Genomic DNA, 24,438 nt, shown 5'->3' with positions numbered 1-24,438 from the left:
AGCCTTTAATCACATTCTTTACCATTTGCAATCATAAAATAGTCTAACATCTTCATTTTTTCCACAGACAAAGCTATTACCCTCGAAAACTAAAACTTTTTAAATAGGAAAAGAGCCTTTAATCACATTCATTACCATTTGCAATCATAAAATAGTCTAATATCTTCATTTTTTCAACATACGTAGCTATTATCCTCGAAAACTAAAACTTTTGAAATAAGAAAAGACCCTTTAATCACATTCTTTTCCATTTGCAATCATAAAATAGTCTAATATCTTCATTTTTTTCAACATACGTAGCTATTACCCTCGAAAACTAAAACTTTTGACATAGGAAAAGAGCCTTTAATCACATTCTTTACCATTTGCAATCATAAAATAGTCTAATATCTTCATTTTTTCAACATACGTAGCTATTACCCTCGAAAACTAAAACTTTTGAAATAGGAAAAAAGCCTTTAATCACATTCTTTATCATGTGCAATCATAAAATTGTCTAATATCTTCAATTTTTCCACAAACAAAGCTATTACCCTCGAAAACTATGAAATAGGAAAAGAGCCTTTAATCACATTCTTTACCATTTGCAATCATAAAATAATCTAATATCTTCATTTTTTCAACATACGTAGCTATTACCCTCGAAAACTAAAACTTTTGAAATAGGAAAAGAGCCTTTAATCACATTCTTTACCATTTGCAATCATAAAATAGTCTAATATCTTCATTTTTTTAACATACGTAGCTATTACCCTCGAAAACTAAAACTTTTGAAATATAAAAAGAGCCTTTAATCACATTCTTTACCATTTGCAATCATAAAATAGTCTAATATCTTCATTTTTTCAACATACGTAGCTATTACCCTCGAAAACTAAAACTTTTGAAATAGGAAAAGAGCCTTTAATCACATTATTTACCATGTGCAATCATAAAATTGTCTAATATCTTCATTTTTTCCACAGACAAAGCTCTTACCCTCGAAAACTAAAACTTTTGACATAGGAAAAGAGCCTTTAAGCACATTCTTTACCATGTGCAATCATACAATAGTCTAATATCTCCATTTTTTCAACATACGTAGCTATTAGCCTCGAAAACTAAAACTTTTGAAATAAGAAAAGAGCCTTTAATCACAATCTTTACCATGTGCAATCATAAAATAGTCTAAAATCTTCATTTTTTCAACATATGTAGCTATTACCCTCGAAAACTAAAACTTTTGAAATAGGAAAAGAGCCTTTAATCACATTCTTTACCATGTGCAATCATAAAATAGTCTAATATCTTCAGATTTTGAACATACGTAGCTATTACCCCCGAAAACTAAAACTTTTGAAATAGGAAAAGAGCCTTTAATCACATTCTTTACCATTTGCAATCATAAAATAGTCTAATATCTTCATTTTTTCAACATACGTAGCTATTACCCTCGAAAACTAAAACTTTTGACGTAGGAAAAGAGCCTTTAATCACATTCTTTACCATTTCCAATCATAAAATTGTCTAATATCTTCATTTTTTCAACATGCTTAGCTATTACCCTCGAAAACTAAAACTTTTGAAATAGGAAAAGAGCCTTTAATCACATTCTTTACCATGGGCAATCATAAAATAGTCTAATATCTTCATTTTTTCAACATACGTAGCTATTACCCCCGAAAACTAAAACTTTTGAAATAGGAAAAGAGCCTTTAATAACATTCTTTACCATTTGCAATCATAAAATAGTCTAATATCTTCATTTTTTCAACATACGTAGCTATTACCCTCGAAAACTAAAACTTTTGACATAGGAAAAGAGCCTTTAATCACATTCTTTACCATTTCCAATCATAAAATTGTCTTATATCTTCATTTTTTCAACATACTTAGCTATTACCCTCGAAAACTAAAACTTTTGAAATAGGAAAAGAGCCTTTAATCACATTCTTTACCATGTGCAATCATAAAATAGTCTAATATCTTCATTTTTTCAACATACGTAGCTATTACCCCCGAAAACTAAAACTTTTGAAATAGGAAAAGAGCCTTTAATCACATTCTTTACCATTTGCAATCATAAAATAGTCTAATATCTTCATTTTTTCAACATACGTAGCTATTACCCTCGAAAACTAAAACTTTTGAAATAGGAAAAGAGCCTTTAATCACATTCTATACCATTTGCAATCAATAAATAGTCTAATATCTTCATTTTTTCAACATACGTAGCTATTACCCTCGAAAACTAAAACTTTTGACATAGGAAAAGAGCCTTTAATCACATTCTTTACCATTTGCAATCATAAAATAGTCTAATATCTTCATTTTTCAACATACGTAGCTATTACCCTCGAAAACTAAAACTTTTCAAATAGGAAAAGAGCCTTTAATCACATTCTTTACCATTTTCAATCATAAAATAGTCTAATATATTCATTTTTTCAACATACGTAGCTATTACCCTCGAAAACTAAAACTTTTGAAATAGGAAAAGAGCCTTTAATCACATTGTTTACCATTTGCAATCATAAAATAGTCTAATATCTTCATTTTTTCAACATACGTAGCTATTACCCACGAAAACTAAAACTTTTGACATAGGAAAAGAGCCTTTAATCACATTCTTTACCATGTGCAATTATAAAATAGTCTAATATCTTCATTTTTTCAACATCCGTAGCTATTACCCTCGAAAACTAAAACTTTTGACATAGGAAAAGAGCCTTTAATCACATTCTTTACCATTTGCAATCATAAAATAGTCTAATATCTTCATTTTTTCCACAGACAAAGCTATTACCCTCGAAAACTAAAACTTTTTAAATAGGAAAAGAGCCTTTAATCACATTCATTACCATTTGCAATCATAAAATAGTCTAATATCTTCATTTTTTCAACATACGTAGCTATTATCCTCGAAAACTAAAACTTTTGAAATAAGAAAAGACCCTTTAATCACATTCTTTTCCATTTGCAATCATAAAATAGTCTAATATCTTCATTTTTTTCAACATACGTAGCTATTACCCTCGAAAACTAAAACTTTTGACATAGGAAAAGAGCCTTTAATCACATTCTTTACCATTTGCAATCATAAAATAGTCTAATATCTTCATTTTTTCAACATACGTAGCTATTACCCTCGAAAACTAAAACTTTTGAAATAGGAAAAGAGCCTTTAATCACATTCTTTATCATGTGCAATCATAAAATTGTCTAATATCTTCAATTTTTCCACAAACAAAGCTATTACCCTCGAAAACTAAAACTTTTGAAATAGGAAAAGAGCCTTTAATCACATTCTTTACCATTTGCAATCATAAAATAATCTAATATCTTCATTTTTTCAACATACGTAGCTATTACCCTCGAAAACTAAAACTTTTGAAATAGGAAAAGAGCCTTTAATCACATTCTTTACCATTTGCAATCATAAAATAGTCTAATATCTTCATTTTTTTAACATACGTAGCTATTACCCTCGAAAACTAAAACTTTTGAAATATAAAAAGAGCCTTTAATCACATTCTTTACCATTTGCAATCATAAAATAGTCTAATATCTTCATTTTTTCAACATACGTAGCTATTACCCTCGAAAACTAAAACTTTTGAAATAGGAAAAGAGCCTTTAATCACATTATTTACCATGTGCAATCATAAAATTGTCTAATATCTTCATTTTTTCCACAGACAAAGCTCTTACCCTCGAAAACTAAAACTTTTGACATAGGAAAAGAGCCTTTAAGCACATTCTTTACCATGTGCAATCATAAAATAGTCTAATATCTTCATTTTTTCAACATACGTAGCTATTAGCCTCGAAAACTAAAACTTTTGAAATAAGAAAAGAGCCTTTAATCACAATCTTTACCATGTGCATTCATAAAATAGTCTAATATCTTCATTTTTTCAACATATGTAGCTATTACCCTCGAAAACTAAAACTTTTGAAATAGGAAAAGAGCCTTTAATCACATTCTTTACCATGTGCAATCATAAAATAGTCTAATATCTTCAGATTTTGAACATACGTAGCTATTACCCCCGAAAACTAAAACTTTTGAAATAGGAAAAGAGCCTTTAATCACATTCTTTACCATTTGCAATCATAAAATAGTCTAATATCTTCATTTTTTCAACATACGTAGCTATTACCCTCGAAAACTAAAACTTTTGACGTAGGAAAAGAGCCTTTAATCACATTCTTTACCATTTCCAATCATAAAATTGTCTAATATCTTCATTTTTTCAACATACGTAGCTATTACCCTCGAAAACTAAAACTTTTGACGTAGGAAAAGAGCCTTTAATCACATTCTTTACCATTTCCAATCATAAAATTGTCTAATATCTTCATTTTTTCAACATACGTAGCTATTACCCACGAAAACTAAAACTTTTGACATAGGAAAAGAGCCTTTAATCACATTCTTTACCATTTGCAATCATAAAATAGTCTAATGTAACATATAGACCAGCCCCCTCCCCTCTATAAAATTCAGGACCAAATCCCTCATTCACATCCCCTTAGGAATCCTCAAATATAGGACCAAATCTCTCATCCATACTCTTCTAGGAACTCTTAAATTCAGGACTAAATTTCTCAGTCACACCCCTTTAGTAAATTTCAATTTGAAAAAGGTTTGAATAAAATCATTTAGAATTTAACAGTCGCTAAATTTAACAAGTCTGCATAATCCTACGCAGTTAAACTACGTGCATTTAGATAAGTGAAAGGTTACTTAACAAGTCAAGTAACCAGTTATTCTGACCCCTGAGTTTTTCAACAGTCTGCATAGTCCAACGCAATTAGACTACGTGCATTTAGATAAAAAAAATGTTACTCAACAAAGTAACCAGTTATTCTGACCTATGGGTTTTTCTCAAAACCAAAAGAGAAATCCTTGCCATAAGAATAGCTTTTGGATGCGTGACTAGTCACATGATTAAATATTACCAATAGTAGTGGAGGTCAACTTCCGCAGGTCACCAAGCCTGTCCGGCAAGTGCGCGCGTTGGATATATGAGCCCAACGCAAGGGCGAATAGTTAGTCTTAAGGAAGGATTTGAATTGTCAAGATGAATTTTGCTCATGTTCACCTTTTCATGCAATAAGTCATTGAAGCTGTTTTGTCAATAGTTGTATATTGTAAGTAAATAAACCTTATTGTATTTAATCATCTTTTGTCTATGTATTAGGGCATCAGGTACAGTTCCTCTAGCTTTCAGGTACGGTCCCAAGGGAATCTATATTTGTTTCAGGAGACCTCAAACAACACTGAGATGTTTCTGTCTCCCAGGTTACCGGGGATTATATACGAAGCCTTTTTATTTTATTAATAATTTAGCTCCCATATCCACATCAAGCTATTAAGACTTAGAAAAGTCCCACTCAACGCAAACCCCCTTTAAGATATAATCATCAAAACAAGCACATTATTTAACAAAACCACCCCGTAACATATGGCGCGGTCGGTTAAAGAAAGCAGCAAAAGGAACTGAAAGTACCTATGCAATAAATGCCTACTAACATAGACAAGTATGATTATCTACATTTTAATTTCGATTTTTAAGTGCAGTGCAATTTTACCTAGCTTTTTGAATTTTTAGGTGCAGTGAAATTTTATTTCTATTTTGCATTTTTTTTATATATATAGGTATACCCCATTCAAAAAATATTAAAATCTTTAAAAATTGAAATAAAACAGTAATAAAATTAAAAATTTTTTTGAGATTATTTTATACCGCATACTAAAACTACAATAAATATGGACCAGGAACAAGATGAAATATTAAAAGCGCAACAAATTATTGCAACTTCGGTAGAAATTGCAAAATCATTACCAGATTATGAAGGAGATACGGACGTTGATCAATTCAACATCCATTTAGGACAATTTGTAGAAATGACAAAAATTGACCTAAAAGTATTAAAAAACATGTTACTTTTAAGATTGAAAGGACAGGCGCTAACATTCCTAAAACAAATCGAAAACTCGATAGGTACAGAAGCAACCTCAGCAATTAACTCAATAGAATTATTGCAACAGGCCTTCCAGAAAAGATTCATTGACACAAGTTCATTGAATAAACTAAAACATGGCCTAGTTACTTTCGAACAGACCCAAAACGTTCGTGAGTACTTGCATAAGGTTAGAATTGCAACAGAGGCGCGATACGGTCCAGGAGAAGGGGAATTATATGAAAAAATCATACTAAATGCATTTAAGCAGGGACTAAACCCAAAGTTATACCGCCTTTTGATAGCTAAAAATATTGATAACCTAGAACTAGCAGTTCAGGAAATAGAAAGAGCCGTAGAAATTGATTCGATTGTCCTGCAGCATCAAAAAATGTCAATAAATGCTGTAGAAAGCAAAGCCCCTGTAAGATCAAGGGATTCCTCTCCGCGATTTTTCTCCCGAGAATCATCGCCCAAACCTGTTCGAAATCAAATTCGAACCACCACACCACCAAGACAAGTACGTTTTGCCCCCAATAATCAATTAAGGGCACAAACTAACAATGAACCATTAAGGTGCTACACATGTAACCGATTAGGACACATCGCAAGAAATTGTTTTGCAAACAATAATAATCCACCAAACATTAGGGGAACGGGTAACCGTTTGTCCAGGGGGACAAACTATAGTGGGTACGCCCCAAGAGGTGATCGAGGAAACACCTTTGTAACAGGAGGTAATTATCCCACCCAAAGTCGAAATTTTCAACGCAATGCATATCAATATCGAGGAGGGTATCGTGGAAGAACAAATCAACCCAGTAATAGTTGGAACAGAAATACAAGAGAAAATTACATCAGCCGACGGCAACCATATAATAGCTCCATATCAAGTAATAACCAAGGAACCCAAAACAGAACAAATGAAAATTCTACATCTAACATCTGGGAATCCCAGGGAAACGATATAAGCCCCCAAAATTCGTAGGACCAAAATTTGGTGGCAAGATAATTTATAGGTCCCCTCCAGTAATAATACCATTTTTAAGTGCAAATAATAATAATATGTTACCAGTATTTGAGAATTTTAACGCAGGGAATATTTATTTCTCAGCCCTTATAGATTCAGGAGCAACCGTAAATGTGATAAATTCATCAGTATTTAATAAATTACCAAACTATATTAAACGACGAATGAGCAATATCCGTCCCAATTTATCAAGTGTAACCGGACACGACCTGGATGTGAAAGGCACTGTGTATCTAGCCTTGCGCAAGGATAACAGAAATTTCTATACTCGATTTATAGTTTGTAAGAATTTTCCATACGAAGCAATAATAGGCGCAAATTTTTTAAAATCGAATAAAATATTATTAGATGTAGCAAATTCAAAGTTTATCTACCCAACGGACACTATATCAATGATAAATAACATACAAGCAAACAAAGTAAGGGAAAATATAGGTAACATGAGAGAGTATAGAAACAAACAAATTCAAGAAATTTGTTACTTATGGAAAAAACTTGAAAAAATAGAAATTTCAGGAAAAGAACCAGCGGAGAATCTTCTAAACTCAATAAAAGAAGAAAATCACGAAAAATATTATGGATTTGTAGTGCGTAAAACAAAAATTCCCCCTAAATCAATGCAGAGGGTCCAAATATCACAAATGTTAGAACCAGTTAATGATAAAAATGAAATTTGGGTAGCATCACCGTCGGAAAATCTCCCGAAATATGTAGTTTGTGAAGAACAAATTATAAATTACGAAAAGGGAGAAGGTTACATTTGGGTAACGAACACCCACGAAAACGACCTAATTACCCTAAGTAAAGGTACATGTTTAGTAGAGATACAGGTAGTATCGGAATCCGAAATTAATAATTGGAAAAATTTGGAAAAAAACTACGTGAATAATATTAATGTTTACGTTGACAGAGAATATCCACTGACGCGATCTCAATTCCTTGAGAAATTCGAACTAAGTCACATAACCGACGTGTCATTAAAACAAAAATTATGCGACTTATTATGGGAATATAAAGATGTCTTTTCAACATCTGAAGATGACATAGGACTTATCCCATTTTATGAACACGCAATACAAACCACGGGGCCACCAGTCGCAAAACAACCATACAGAATTCCTTATAAACATAAGGAATGGCTAATAAACAAAATACATGAACTCGAAAAAAATCAAATCATAAGGCCAAGCATAAGCCCATACTCTGCCCCCGTTATTTTAGTCCCGAAAAAGAATAATGATCTTAGACTAGTGGTAGATTATAGAGCTTTAAATAAACAAGTAGTAAGTGACAAATTTCCCCTACCTAGAATAGACGAAATTCTAGACTCAATATCAAATAAAAATAAAATATTTACTTCCCTAGATTTGACACAAGGGTATCATCAAGTAAAAATAGCTGAGGGCGATGTTTTTAAAACAGCTTTTTCAACTTCAGAATGTGGTTCTTATGAATACTTAAGAGTACCATTTGGACTAAAAACTAGTTCGAGTGCATTGTGTAGACCCCTCCTTCATTTACTAAGAGGCCTAAATAACATAATTCATTTTGTTGATGACGTCATAGCTATGGACAAAGACGCGGAGGACCATTTAGAGACACTAGCAAAAGTGTTTGGGAAATTTAGAGAAGGCAATTTAAAATGTAGACCAGAAAAAGTAAATCTTTTTCAAACAAAACTAAAATTTTTAGGAGTAGTTGTAACGCAAGGACAAATTTCCCCAGACCCTGAAAAAATAAAATCCGTTAAAAATATAAAGCCCCCCCAAACAATTAAACAATTACGAGGAATCTTAGGATTAATGAGCTATTTCCGAAAATTTATAAGAAATTACGCACAAGTTGCAAAACCTTTAACGGACCTCACGAGAGGCAACCCACAAAAAATTGTGTGGTCTAATACAGCTCAGAATGCATTAGATCATTTAAAAAAGGCTCTAACATCAGAACCTATTTTATCCCTACCTGACTTCCAAACAGGACAATTCGTTGTTACAACGGATGCCTCAAACAAGGGAATTGGGGCGATCCTCTCCCAAATAATAAATGGGGAAGAAAGAGTGATAGCGTACGCTTCTCGCACCCTGACTTCTGGTGAAAGTAATTATTCTGCTACACAGCTTGAATTATTATCGATTATCCACCATTTGGATAAGTTCAGACATTATTTGGTAGGCAGAAAATTTAAACTGCGTTCGGACCACAAAAACCTGCAATATTTGCAAACTTTCAAAAAGCCAACGGGAATACTCGCGAGATGGATTTTGAAAATCCAAGACTTAGATTATGAATTTGAACATCTTAAGGGAAAACAAAATGCCCCATGTGATTATCTAAGTAGATTTCCAGACAATACCCCAGTAGAAAATGAAAATGAAGAAGTCAACACAATAAAAGCAAAGTATGTTCCAAGAAAGAAGGGTTTAAAAATGAAATCGGTTGAGAATATTTCGGTCGAGAAGGAACAGACAAACAGCCCACTTTCCTTGAAGTCTATAAAAATGTATCAAAAGAAAGATAATACTTGTGCAGCTCTAATAGAATATTTCTTATATGATAAAGAGTTGCCCGATGAAATGAAATCTTTTAAAAAAGAAATTGATAACTATTATTATGATTTCGACGAAGAAATACTATGTAGGATAATAACCGATACTGATAAAAGAAATCAAACTTCCGTTATACCAGTTTTACCCCAAATTTTGGAAAAACCCGCTTTTGAATTCTTTCATTCTGAAGTAGGAGGTCACTTGGGATTAGATAAGACATTCCATAGATTAAAACAATACTTTTTCGTTACTTCAGCCTTGACAAAGTTAAAGAATTATGTTAATAATTGTGAAACTTGTAATTTAAGAAAAAATCCTCAAGTCTACCCGAATCCAACGATAGGAAGAACGCCTACGGCCCGGTTTCCATTTGACATAGTCTCTTTTGATTTATATGGTACAAGTGGAGGATTACCCACTTCTAATGAAGGACATACCTGTGTACTGTCAGTAATTGATCATTTTTCTGGTTTCACTTTTGCTAAACCATTAAAAAATCAAAGCGCCTATACAACGTCGAAAGCTCTCGCTAAAATATTCCTTAATTTCGGTATCCCTAATACAGTATTAAGCGATAACGGCCCTAATTTTGTAGCGAAAGTAACCAAGGATTTAATGTCTTTCCTTCAAATAAATAAATTGGTATCGACCCCTTATCATCCACAGGCCAATGGGAAAATCGAGAACAGACACAAACTATTTTCTAATATTTTAAGTATTTACACGAAAGAAAATCGCAGGGATTGGCATGATACCTTACCTTATTTAACAAATGTAATAAATACAGCTTACTCCCAGGTCATTCGCGATAACCCATTTTATATATTATTCGGACGAGACTTTCGAATCCCTTATGATGAAATTATAGAGTCACGACAATTTTATAATGATTCTCAAGATTATAAACAAGAATTTATCAATAGAATGAGGAAAACTTATAAACTTGTAAAACAAGAAATAGAAAGATCAAAAAGAAAGCAAGAAGCAAAAAATATTCCTAATGTCAAAGGTAAACTCGATTTCCAAGTAGGAGATTGCGTTTACTTAAAAAATGAAAACAAATCGGACGGCAAGAAACTTTCGGACCGGTACCTAGGACCGTTAAGAATAATTAAAAGGTATGATAATAATGTTACATTTAAACTATTAAAACCAAAAACAGGAAAAGTCTATAAAACCCATGTTAGTCGTATAAAAAGGGCAAAATTCACAGAAACATGGACCCCTCAACCTTCAACATCAAATACCTCGGAGGACGAAAATCAACCACCTCGCTCTAGATTAAGTGAGCTTAAACCTTTTAATCTCAAACAAGGATATTTTGAAAACAGTAGTGATGAAGAAAAATTTAATGAATTTCTAACCATGACAAATATGGTTACCCCCCCAAAAAATACCCCCGTTACGCGGAGACGGAGGAATAGCGATTCCTCTTCCAGTGAAGAATCAGAAGAGTTGGACTATACAATTTCTCCACAAACGCAATTTTTCCCGGATCGAATTTCGACACCTTTTCCACCAAAACGTTTCCCCGACAATTTGGTGAAACCTATTTCACCAATAGACAGACCTTTATCGTTACATGATGAATTAAATAAGGCTATACAAACTCCTAGGGACATAGAGTCACAAAGAGACAATCAACCCCAAAAACAAACATTAAGAGAAGCAATGGATATCATTAATTACCCCATTAAGACTAGACAAAGTACATTTTATACTGATCCACCTACAGATGAGCAACAGTATCACGATATAACCGTATCAAAGGCAAAACCAAAGGACTGGGTATCTTGGAAGGAAACCTTAATACAAACACTTCCTCACCCCCCAGAAGACATGGCTTTCAAGCAGTGGAGGCACCCCAAAAAGACATTTGAATCCTCCCAAAGCTCCCAAGAATCGTTCAATTCTCCCGAACCCAGAGATCAACAGGACGAGTCAATGAATAAACCCTCCACTTCACGAGGTGAAGAAATTTACGAAGGTCGAGCTGGATCTACACCTAAATCTCAAACTTCTACTTCAAGAGAACCAGATACTAAATCTACAACTAGTTCCTCAGATACTGAGAGTGAATCAGGCACAAATGAGCCCAAAGATGTGGAAGGAACAAGACCACAGAGTGCAACTGCCCAGGCTAAAAAGGCACAAATTAAAGGTCAAAAATTTCTTAAAAAACAATATAAAAAGTTTGACTTAATATCGCTAGCGAAGCCAAAGAAAAAAACCGAGTCTACCGAAGGGAAGGTAACAACAAGGTCAGGCCGAGTCGTCAAAAAACCAGATAAATTAGATTATTAATAAAAGAAAAATAAAAATCTACCAGTCCTGGATAAAATAAAGGAAAAAAAAAATAATAATAAAATAATCATTTTTTTGCTAATTGTCAATTAATTACGCTAAGAAACCGTCCTAATAAAACATCATTAAAGGAAAGTACTTTTCAGGAAGTCTGAAAGACTCCAAGTGAAAAATTGGCCTATTTTATCAAAAAGTGCTCATTATTCTAAGTAAGTCCAAAATCACATTTTTTGCTAAGATTAACCGCAAGAGTGCAACTGCTTCATTAACATTTTTCTTAAAATAATTCCTTTAAGTTAAGGATTATCTTAAGGGTTAAAATTAAAACTGCCCCATCGACTAAACGTTTCGCCAGATAAGTAGGCGAGACACTTCCTGATTCTTAAAAACTTTAATTTCTCTAATAATATAACCCGTAGCTTTGGTAGACTATATTACCACAAGTATAACTCAGCTGTAACAAAACGTTGATTAGAAAGCTTATTAATATTGCTAAACCTTACGCATGGACAGACGATATAGATTTCGAAACTAGAATTACATTCGAAATTACAAGAAGTCTACTATACACGAAACCTGAATAGAGAAAGCAGGGCGCCCTTGCGGGTTGTAGTGGCAAGGCTTGACGTGTTTCAACTTGCTTTGCCGCGTACTACCTGAGGGGACTCCTTGAAAGCTACTTCTTCATTGTTACAGCCAGCAGTAAAGTAAACAAATAAAAGTAATTTGCAACAAACTGTAAATTGAATTTTGACAAAACCAAATTCACCGTAAACCAATAGTCGGTAGTTTGTGCGGATACTGCTTATGAATTGTGTCTAAGTTCGTACGCTGTGTCGGTGCGATTTCCCGAATAACTATTTCTTCATTGCTTCAATACATATACGTTGTATTTCTCTGCTTGTTACTTGGAGTGTAATTCATAATTTAAGAATTTTTTTTTTCATTCCCGATTTCTCCAAATTATTAAGTCCCTTTTAACTTAATTTACTACCCCATTTACCACCAAAATATGTCCAAAGCTGTTATTGATACAGAATTTATTTCAATTATCCATGCTAAGGAAAACATTATATACGCGGCAGCAATCTTAGTTCAAGATGAGAATGGTAAAGAGGTGTATGCTGAAACATGGTACCTCAATTACGATTTAACAAAATTTGAACCTCATACATATAGATTTGGCTTAAAATTAGCAAATACTCTTAAATATCGACCCGCGAGAGGAGAAGTAAAAATAAAATATTCAAATAAAAATAAGAAAGGAAAAAACTTGACAAGTCTTCAACTATTAATAAGAAAACTACAACAAAAATTTAATATAAGCTATTGGTTTTGCAAGGGTCCGAATCAAACCGATCTACTTTTAATTGATAAATGTAGACCACCAAAAATTTGTTATAAGATCGAGGAAAATGAAAATTGTATTAAGTACGAAGGAATTCACCGCCCCTTAGATGAAATCCGACATTACGCCAAATTTATGTACGATCCAACGTCCCAAAATTACGCAGTAAGGGGAAATAACATTTTCTTAAAGAGAAAAAAATCGGTAGAAGCAAAAAAAGACGCATATAAAGGTAAATTAAAATCAAAAAAATTCAAACAATAAACAAAATCTACAATTTTTTTTTAGACGAATCACCAAAAGGACTCAAGGCGGAAAAAGGTAATTACTCATTAGATAATTAGCCTGCTTATACGTGTGACTAATACTAACCAGGAAAATGCCGAGACAAAGAACCTTAAGTAATACCGACACCCTAGGAACCAACCAAGACCTAATGTTTGCGAGACCAGAATTTTGGATTTCAAATAAAACCCTAAGTTTACCAAACCTCTCAGTAATAGACTATGAACTACGGGAAATAATCTTCGAATCCGCAATAACTAATGCAATAAGAAACCTGGAATATAATACCTTATATTCATTATTGAAAGTTCCCGTTATTTTTAACGAGGATCTCTTAATACACGGAATAATCATCCTATTATATGGATCATTTTCATTAGATATATTGAGCAAAGATTACGATTATAGGCACAGAAATGCTATACACACCTTCACAGCCCTACTCCAAGCAATGCCCCCCGTTGCGTATCCTTTGATAGCATCTTTAATACGCGAAAATTTTTGGCACATAGAACAAGAATCAGGTTTCAAAATAATATGGCCCTTAAAGTTTCTGGACTTACTACTAAATGTGAATTACAAAATTGTGGAAGATGAAAATATATTGTTGGGAATATATGAGCACTATTTGAGATACAGTACTAATTTTGACCCAATAATTGTAAAAAATTCATCCCATTATATTTATGATGAACAGTATATGGAGTTAATATATGTAACAACAAAATTCTACATGAATGATGAAAATTTTGGATCAAAAATTTTGCCAGATAAAGACATCATTGTGTATGAAAAATTCCTAGACACAGCTAGCCCCCTATGTTTTCGTAAGGAATTGATTTATAAAATAATTCACACGGCCTCAGATGAACTCAGTCTAAAAGACCTATGCAGAAAGAAAATACGGCAAACATTAAGGAAAAGGGACATTAATTATTCCATACAAAGCCTCCATATTCCCACTTTCCTAAAGAAATACATAATGTACATGGAAAATGACCCCGGAATCAACGAAAAAGACTTCCAGTTAACATTTAAAACCCCCTACCTTTTGAAGTCAGCGTATAATTTAATGGCCAATAATGGGCCAATTTTAAGAATAACAGAAAATCATGAAATTGACGGTTCCTTTTTACCCTTTACCTTTTTTTTCTCCTCCCCCCTTATGTAACTTTTCTAATTTGTAGACAAGGAAGAACCGTGTAAAATATAAGAAAAATTTGGTTGGAAGAGAATAGAAATCAATACCTTAATAAACACGTCATACGCGATTCTAGAAGAAATCAGTATCAAGGTAACCGCCAATTAACTTACTAACCTGCCTATAACTAACAAAAGTTGAAGAAGAAATATCATGCCATTAAAAAGAGCCTTAAGTTATCCCAACCTTACCAGGTTGAAGAATGGGGAAAGTTTTGATATAAAAACTAGAACCATAAAAACTCCCCCTAGATACCTGAAAAATCGAACAGCTTGGTTTCCATGTAAAACACAAAGTTTGCCAAATTTGTCAGAAAGTGAACACAAATTATTAGACCAAGATTTCGAAAATGCCGTTAAGAAAGCAACAAGAGAATTACAATACCAAACTCTCTACAACCTTCTCGAAATTCCTGTAAGCATCACTAATAAGCTAATAACAAGAACTTTGTTCATCTTGTTATTTTGTTCATTTACACGCAAGATAAGAAGAGAAAACTTCCAGTATAAACAGCAACTTGCGTCTCGGACTTTTACGATCTTACTTAACAGAATCCCCCTCAAAAAATATCCTCTAGTTGCAACATTGATCAGCGAAAATTTTTGGAGAATCTATAATGACGGAGGCTATACAATCATATGGCCTCTGAGATTTTTGTCAATATTGATAAAAAGAAATACAAAAGTCTTGTTGGAAAAACCAAGCATACTAAACAAAATTTATAAAGACTACAAGAACCATTATTCAGCTAGTAATTTGATAAGAAACGGCCGAAAATTCCATATTTATGAACCAGATTACAATGAACTGAAACAAATAATCTTTACCTGTAGCGAATGCGATGACAACTTTGCGTCAAAAATAGCGCCTCAAACAGATATAATCGTATTTGAAAAATTAATGAACTGTAAGGACCCCCTATTTTTCCATAAAATATTAATTTTCAAAGTAATCCATAACGTGTCAGGACTCTTAACCTTAAAAGAACAGTGCAGAATGCACGTCCGACTTCTTATGCGGAAAAGAAATATAAACTATACCCTGTGGAGCCTTCAAATACCTAAAAATTTACAAAAATATCTTATGTTCGCGGAAGACAATTCAGAAAATAAAGATGAATTATCTGAATTAACCTTTTGGTCAGCTCCTATTCCTAGATCAAAAGATTTTTTAACATATATAGGCGGACCAATTTTCAACGTGCAAAATAATTTCGACATCAACTGTGGAACAAAACTGTCTACTTTACAAAATTTTTAAACCTCTGAGTAAAAAAACAGCTAATCCCACGAAATTATCCATGAAAACATGCCTAACTCCACCCAATAATTATTAATATAACCCAATTTAATTTTTTTTTAGAAATTGGACTGGTCTAAAGATATGAAGTAATGGAATCTCAGCCGAATTACTTCCTCGCAATCCAAGTTAAAAACCCTCAGATAAGGATGAATGCTTCATTAATGCAAAAACACGTAATTGAAACAAACCCTATGTTAACAAAAGCCTTAATCAAACAAAACTCTTTCCATCTAACGTTAAAAGTATTGTATCTGAAAAATAATACTGAAATTGAACATGTAAAAAGTGCTTTTGTCAAGACCATAGAAAAATATAGACAAAATTTCACGAATGAAAAACTTTATCTTGATTTTCAAGGCATCGGGGATTTCCTTGAGCAAATTATATATGCAAAATTAGAGAACGAAGAGGTAGTTAAAACGCGCCTAAATCCAATCATAGAAGAAATCTCTAAACTACCAAAACTAGGTAAGCGTAATTATTTCTTGTTACAAAGGAAACGCCTTTGTAACAAGAAATAATTATCCCACCCAAAATCAAATGAAGTAAAAACGTTTCAGGAACAGAAAGGAGAACGAAACAGGAAATATATGGCGGTAAGGTAATGATTCTTCAAAATAAATTACGCTTACCAAAACTAGCATTACAAAAAAATATATATAACCTCCGTATAATTATCTTAATTCATATACTTATAGTAAGATAAATATGCTTAGAAATTACCAAAATCGCCGGACCTGTGAACTTTACAAACTATTATAAATAAGTGTAATAGCATATAAAACACGAAAAATCTAAACTTAACACTTAGCCTACTAACCTTTAGCCTACTACTTAAAAAAAAAAAAAAAAAAAAATTTCTCTTCGCGTAATTTTAACAAAAAATGTCCCAAAGGCATTTAACAAAATTCAATCTCTTACCTTATGCAATCTACATGGATTCATGACACAGTCTGAACTTTGAAAAATACTTCAAATATCAAGCTTTGAAAATACAAGCTTTGAAAACATATCAAAACACAATAACTATATTTGATAAACATTTGTTCACAAAGTATACTTATGTATCTCGCTTAGATAACAGAATATAGTCTTCCCATCTAAACAACTGAACAATGTATGGTAAAACGAGACTTTTATATAATGATAAAAGAAAACAACTTTCTTTTTAAAAGAAACTTAAACCTTTAACTTTTAATTTAGTAGTTAACTAAAGCTAACTACTATATTTATTTAGTATAAAAACCAAAAATAGTCGCATCATTCTATTGAAATATTGCTACTTACAAAGTAAAACATTGTTCTTAATTTGACTTGGTCTCATTCCAGATGCAAAGTGCTGTAATAAAACCCTCAATTATAATCTACTTACATCTACCTGAGGTAGTGAATACATCAAATCTAAAGGTTTTTCGAAAAACCATAATTATACGGCACATCTTCAACCGACAAGATAATTGGGATAAGAGAGTATTTCTGCATAATGAGAAGATGCTTATTTTTTTTTAACGACAAGATAATTGGGATAAGAGAATATTTCTGCATAATGAGAAAATGATTATTTTTTTTATTCAATCATTCTTTAAGAAAAAAAAAAAAATTAAAAGGAAACAAGTTGTGAAACTTTTCAAATTCTTAACCTAAAGTTTAACTCATTTTAAATAAGTACAATATAGATTTGTACTACAAAGGACTAGTAGCCTACAACTTATTAATTAAGTTAGGCTAAGATCCTACTAAATTTAAAAACGATTTAAGTCATAAGTCAAAGGTTGTTCTTCTTTTGCAACTAAGCCGGGTAGTTTTAAGCTAGAATGAGTTTAAATGCGAAAGAACACTTAATTTATCGAAAGTCAAACTATTATACATCAATAAGACACCCTCTCGAATTTGTGCAAGTTTTGCAAAGGCTATAATTGTTTCTCAAAGTGCATACAAAAAATGGCTGTAATAAGTTAAAAACATAGTTACTAGGTCTTACAATCTTATAATATAATAATTATCCCTACTTTTAAAGCTCCAAACCACATTAACCACCCAACCATAATTAGATCTTACCCAACTAATGCCATGAATCAAAACTTTAACAATAAAATAAGCCTATCCTTCTATTACATATACTTAATTAGTAATTTAAGCCTCAAGCCGTATCAGACACACAAGTTGTTTCATACTATTTCATACATTTATCAGATATGTGTTTTAAGCAAATTTTTCCTTGTTTAGCAAAATTCTAAACAATTTTAGTTTTTAACTATTTGGAGTTATAAAGAAGTTTAACGGCGATCCTCTCAAAATACAAGTGCTATTAATTTTTTTATATCTAGGTATTTTTGTAACTAAATAAGATAACTTTAATATAAATACTGCCAATGTCTATCCATCCCCCCCCCCCCCCAATGAGAGTAGAGAACATCTAATAGGTCTTGAGTTAACTCCATCCTAGACCTAAAACAAAACTTTAAAAAAAAAAAAAAAAAAAAAAAATCCCTAATAGATTATTAGCGAGACTAAGCTAGTACTTTAATTTGCTAAATACCTAATGATTGCACCCTTCAATATTATTATTTTATCTTCCAAAAACACACACCAATTATTAATTTTCTGACAAAAAATTCAACATTTTTGAGAAAAATACATGAGATTTTTGCTACTAGGTTCTCGGATCCGCCGAATACGATTGTATTATTTTCGTTAAGATTCTGTGATTTTTAGGGAGTGTTCCCCCCTATTTTCCAAAAAATCCTTGTTTTTCTCTATTTAAAATAGCCCCTTTTTCTGAAATGGGCGGTGCCAAAGATCTTCCGTAATGACACTTTAGTCTATTCAGACACGAGTCTTCATTGGAAGCATCTTTAATATTCTTTAATCCCCCAATTTAAAATTATTGATATTTTTTTTAAATTGATTTTTTTAACACTATATCGTAATGACAATAGCGTGTTAGCCCCTTGAGTCTATCTTCAAAAACTCCAATAATACTCAATAAATCTCAGCGTCACGCAATCCATTTTTTTCTTTCTATAATTGATTAAATATTAATTACAGATAAGAAAGATGATCTTAACAATTTTGATGACCATGTGTATAAGTGCCCATACACAAGATGTCGTAAAGCATGGAATAATATTCAAACACGAAAATTCACTTCTAACTAGTAACAATGCTTGGAAAATTTTTATGAAGCTAGACCCTAAACCATTTGAAACATTGTTCCAACAAGTTATAAGACTAGAGAAAAATACATTTGACCTGAAAGAATCAATTTTTCAATTTTTAAAGTCAGACAAGGGATTACAAACAAGCAAAAACAACCATAAAGAGAAGAAAGAAACATCCCCTAACTTTCCCAAAGTCAAAATAAAAAGAATAGTAGATAATTTTGATGCTAAAATAGCCGAAATCGATAAAGCTATAGGATTCGGAAAAACCATTGAAAAAAGAAAAAGGAGGTCAATTAACGAAAACCAAAACTCAGATATCGATAAAGAGACCCAGGATACAATTGAGCCAATAAAGACCCAACTTAGACAAAGAAAATTTTACGATGGACAATATGCATTATTGAACGAATTGCCCACAGTATGGAATTTCTTCAAAGAACTATGGAATGGACCAAAACAAATTAACAGGGCTGAGAACAAACAAATGCAAGAAAAAATAAATTTATCTGAAATAAAACCAACGAAAGTTGAAACAAGAGATATAACCAGTATTTCCCCAGACACACAGCAAACCGCTACAATTGAAACCCAAACCACGAGCATTGTATCTGACCTCGTAACGCGAACAAATAAAATACCAGAAATAATAAGAGGCATAGAAAATATTGAAGTGGGATTGAATTCCACTAATGGTACCAGCAAACCAAAATACAAGTTTAAATGTCAATATTTCTGTAGAATAATAAACGTCACAACGGAAGCTACCAAAATCAACACGACCGCCCATGTTCCACGTATTACGTCTTATACCGAAGAAGGCACAAACGGCTTAATGGAAATCCCCAAAAGCACCTCAAGAAAATACGAAACGACTACTTTCTGGAAATACGATACTCAAAACGAGGAAACCACAGCAGAAACTGATTTTACTCCAACAGCAATCGAAACTGAACATACCCCAATAACAGAAGTGGAAGAAACATTCCCCTCGTCAAAGAGCTTGCTTCCCGACTATTCGGTTTGTCAACCGAAGAAGATTTGAATATACTAAGAGATAATGTTAAAAGACTCAACACAGCCATGAATACAACACTACATGTACAAAAAATACAAGCAAGCATAGCCAATTACCAAAAAGACAAAATCGAGGCTATATCCAAGAAAATATCAAGAACAGTCAGCACAATGAACTATTTAAAAAATGAGGTAGACAGAGTAATCTCTGATTCCAGCCTAACAATGGTGTCACTAGACATTGTTATTATGTCTTTGTTGAACTTAGCCACTGATGTCAGTAAATTTGAGTTCGCGTTATTTGAGTTAACAGGAGGTACTCTTTCTTACGACTTAGTGGATCCCTCGGATCTTAAGAACATCCTAAACGAAATAAAGACTCACTTAACATTTGGTCTCCACTTACCAGTAGAACCAGAAGTAGCTAACTTGTTTTTGTATTATACAAAACTAAAGGTGCATATTACCGAGATCAATGAGCAACTATTTGCTGTAGTCACAATTCCTTTGATTAATCAACAATCCATATACGACCTATACAAAATATCTACATTTCCCATCAACATTAAAGAGACAAACTCCTTCATGAGCATCATCCCAGAAGCGGAATATATGTTAATAGATCAAGATAGAAGAAAATACGCGTTAGCAAATACCGAAGAATTAAAAGAATGCGTGTCATTTAAAAATTTGGTCTGCCAACTTACATTACCTATATATAACGTAAAGATAGGATCATGCATGCTAGATCTATTCCTAAAGGAATCGCAGCAACAAAATATTCCTGATTCTTGTGAAGCCTTAATAGGAAATACCAAAAGAGAAACTTTCATTAATTTACGGAACGACTTATGGTTATTTACAGTACCTAAAAAGACGGTAGGAACTCTATCCTGTTATAATAATACAGAAAAAATTGACCCCAGCTATCGAACCGAAATATTATTACAAGATGTTGGGACTATTACAATCAAACAAGGTTGCAGACTTGTAACTAAAGAAACAACCGTCCAAACACCTCTAATCACAACCAGCACTAACGTCATGAGCCCAAAAATAATAAATTTTCAAGGAATAAACTTGTCCTTCACGATTCCGAATATAAATGATGAAGAATCTAAAACATCCATATGGCCAAAAATAGAAAAGATCAAAGGTACAATGCAATTAACAAAAATAAAGGAAGCGTTAAATATGCAAATACCCTTATTCACTAACGAAGACCAAAGATTGAAATACGTGGAGAGCCAGTACGGTTTGTTCTCACCAAACTCATGGTATAATATTATAATCACAATATTCATGGTATTTCTTATTTCACTAACAATAAGAGCGCTACTAACAATTAACTATGGGAAAATACTGAAGAGAAAAAGGATAAATACTGATGCAATTGAGGCACAAGAGATGCATCAATTGAACCCTACTGCTCCTGATGATATTTAAGCCATTTTAACAGGGAGGATGTAATAATCCGGGGAAATTAAGAGGTCTTTCTCCGTACGTAACATCCTTTCCCTACTGTAGAAATATTGTTGGTGTATAACAGCTAAAAGGCTATGATACAACAAACTGTATTACTTTTTGGCATATACATCAAAAATACTCTTGGCAGAAAATCTTTATGTAAATATAGACCTCTAACAAGAACGAAAAAATTCGTTCTATCTTTTTATGTACAAGAGATTTAAGAGGTCATCTCTTGTAATTTTGCTGATCTATTTCAGGAAAAGGGAAAAAACGTTCCGAGGCGTGATAATTGAAAGGCTATGATGCAAAATGTATTACTTTTCGACTAATCACGCATTGGAGGTTCAATTTTTTTTTATTAAAATATGATCTAAAACATTAAGACCTCTATATAATCTTACATATATATATATAACCCTCTTTAGTGCCGTGTTCTTATATTTACATGTAATCATAATAATATAGTAATAGTGTAGTACCAATATAACTATTTTCAGCTGCTATATGACCAAATATACCTCACGTTACTTCAAATGTACCTGAGAATTATTAGAATTTAAAACTTCTTTTAAGAAATCGTACATTCGATTTCACTTTGAATGTTTGAAAAAAAAATATAATATTACTGTTATGCACTTATGTACTATTATTATGCAATTTAAATTACAATAATGCTTTATATTATCGTATCACTAGTACCATTTTATATGTTAACAACATGATTCTGCTTGGAAATTTTTATTACAGAATTTGGCATACTACTAACATTGGCCAACAAACGTCATGGTCAAAGACTACAAAACACCTATCATGATTTATCAACCACCGAAGAATGCCCAGGACACGTCTGATTCAACCAGAAAACTATCACCCATCTTTCATTTCTGACTATACGATGTAGACTAGAGAAAACGAAACATCCAGCCAGCGGGTACGACAACATACCCACGCAAAAACACCATTAGTAAACCCGATTCAATATGGAAACCCTCACACACCTAATGAAGTTTTAGAACAGGAGATCCAAGTAAGGTGTTAGATAGTACTCCAGTCTATTGAATTAAATTAAGATAACGCCAAAGACAATTAAGATAACGCTAAAAATGCAGAAGAGAGCGGGAGCAGGACAGAAGAACTGTAGTACCGGCCGTACATTTGTACTTAAACTGCTGGGGATAAGTGATTCTGAGTCCCGCGCTTCCCATTTTGTAAAAGCGTAAAAACAAAATCTTTACTTTTGCTAAATGGTGATAAATTAGAAAATGACAATATATTTGTTCAATCAGTAAATAGGGCAAGGACACGAAAATTGTGATTGGTGTGAAACTAATATCCAGAACTAATAAGTGATGAACCTTTAAAAAAAGTGCCAAATAGTGAATAATAAATTTAAGTAAATAAAAGTGCCAGTGAAAATCTTATATTACGTCGTGTATTTTTATTCTTATTGTTAAAATACCTGGGATCAATTAAAAATCAGATATAACAGTTAAAACTTCAAATAAAAATGAACAATTGGAACCAGGTATTCGAGTGTAATAACAGTTAATGTCAAGTGTTGTGTTTAAATAATTTTTTTTTAGTGCTAGGTGCAGGACATATATATATAAGGTGTAGGAAAATATTTCTGAAAATTTAATCATCATTTACAAGGTTATGGAATTATAATAAAATTTTTTTATAGACAATAAGGAATAAATACAATATTTAAGGAAAGAGATTAGACTGATTGATGGGGACATCAATCTATAACGGGAAAGGGGATATGTAACATATAGACCAGCCCCCTCCCCTCTATAAAATTCAGGACCAAATCCCTCATTCACATCCCCTTAGGAATCCTCAAATATAGGACCAAATCTCTCATCCATACTCTTCTAGGAACTCTTAAATTCAGGACTAAATTTCTCAGTCACACCCCTTTAGTAAATTTCAATTTGAAAAAGGTTTGAATAAAATCATTTAGAATTTAACAGTCGCTAAATTTAACAAGTCTGCATAATCCTACGCAGTTAAACTACGTGCATTTAGATAAGTGAAAGGTTACTTAACAAGTCAAGTAACCAGTTATTCTGACCCCTGAGTTTTTCAACAGTCTGCATAGTCCAACGCAATTAGACTACGTGCATTTAGATAAAAAAAATGTTACTCAACAAAGTAACCAGTTATTCTGACCTATGGGTTTTTCTCAAAACCAAAAGAGAAATCCTTGCCATAAGAATAGCTTTTGGATGCGTGACTAGTCACATGATTAAATATTACCAATAGTAGTGGAGGTCAACTTCCGCAGGTCACCAAGCCTGTCCGGCAAGTGCGCGCGTTGGATATATGAGCCCAACGCAAGGGCGAATAGTTAGTCTTAAGGAAGGATTTGAATTGTCAAGATGAATTTTGCTCATGTTCACCTTTTCATGCAATAAGTCATTGAAGCTGTTTTGTCAATAGTTGTATATTGTAAGTAAATAAACCTTATTGTATTTAATCATCTTTTGTCTATGTATTAGGGCATCAGGTACAGTTCCTCTAGCTTTCAGGTACGGTCCCAAGGGAATCTATATTTGTTTCAGGAGACCTCAAACAACACTGAGATGTTTCTGTCTCCCAGGTTACCGGGGATTATATACGAAGCCTTTTTATTTTATTAATAATTTAGCTCCCATATCCACATCAAGCTATTAAGACTTAGAAAAGTCCCACTCAACGCAAACCCCCTTTAAGATATAATCATCAAAACAAGCACATTATTTAACAAAACCACCCCGTAACACTAATATCTTCATTTTTTCAACATCCGTAGCTATTACCCTCGAAAACTAAAACTT

The 24,438-nt window shown here is 32.6% G+C and overlaps 1 protein-coding gene across 4 annotated transcripts; it reads left to right on the top strand.

Annotated features, from left to right (window-relative positions):
• Positions 1-4,453: 4,453 nt before the first annotated feature.
• On the top strand, positions 4,454-24,098 carry LOC136042879 (uncharacterized). Of its 4 annotated transcripts, none has more exons than XM_065727809.1 (2): positions 4,454-5,136; positions 14,653-24,098. In XM_065727809.1, exon 2 carries the CDS (start codon positions 20,213-20,215, stop codon positions 21,590-21,592), a length of 1,380 nt encoding a protein of 459 aa, XP_065583881.1. In that variant the 5' UTR covers positions 4,454-5,136; positions 14,653-20,212; the 3' UTR covers positions 21,593-24,098. The 4 variants fall into 3 exon arrangements, 3 of the variants coding, with proteins under 3 accessions (XP_065583881.1, XP_065583882.1, XP_065583883.1); XR_010621471.1 differs by lacking the exon at positions 14,653-24,098 and adding an exon at positions 11,979-12,679; XM_065727811.1 differs by lacking the exon at positions 14,653-24,098 and adding an exon at positions 13,469-14,645.
• Positions 24,099-24,438: the final 340 nt, after the last annotated feature.

This window comes from Artemia franciscana, unplaced genomic scaffold (genome assembly GCF_032884065.1).
Source record: "Artemia franciscana unplaced genomic scaffold, ASM3288406v1 Scaffold_2307, whole genome shotgun sequence".
Taxonomy (NCBI): Eukaryota; Metazoa; Arthropoda; class Branchiopoda; order Anostraca; family Artemiidae; genus Artemia; species Artemia franciscana.
Note: the sequence above shows the minus strand (reverse complement) of the source record. Positions and strands in the feature narration are given on the sequence as shown.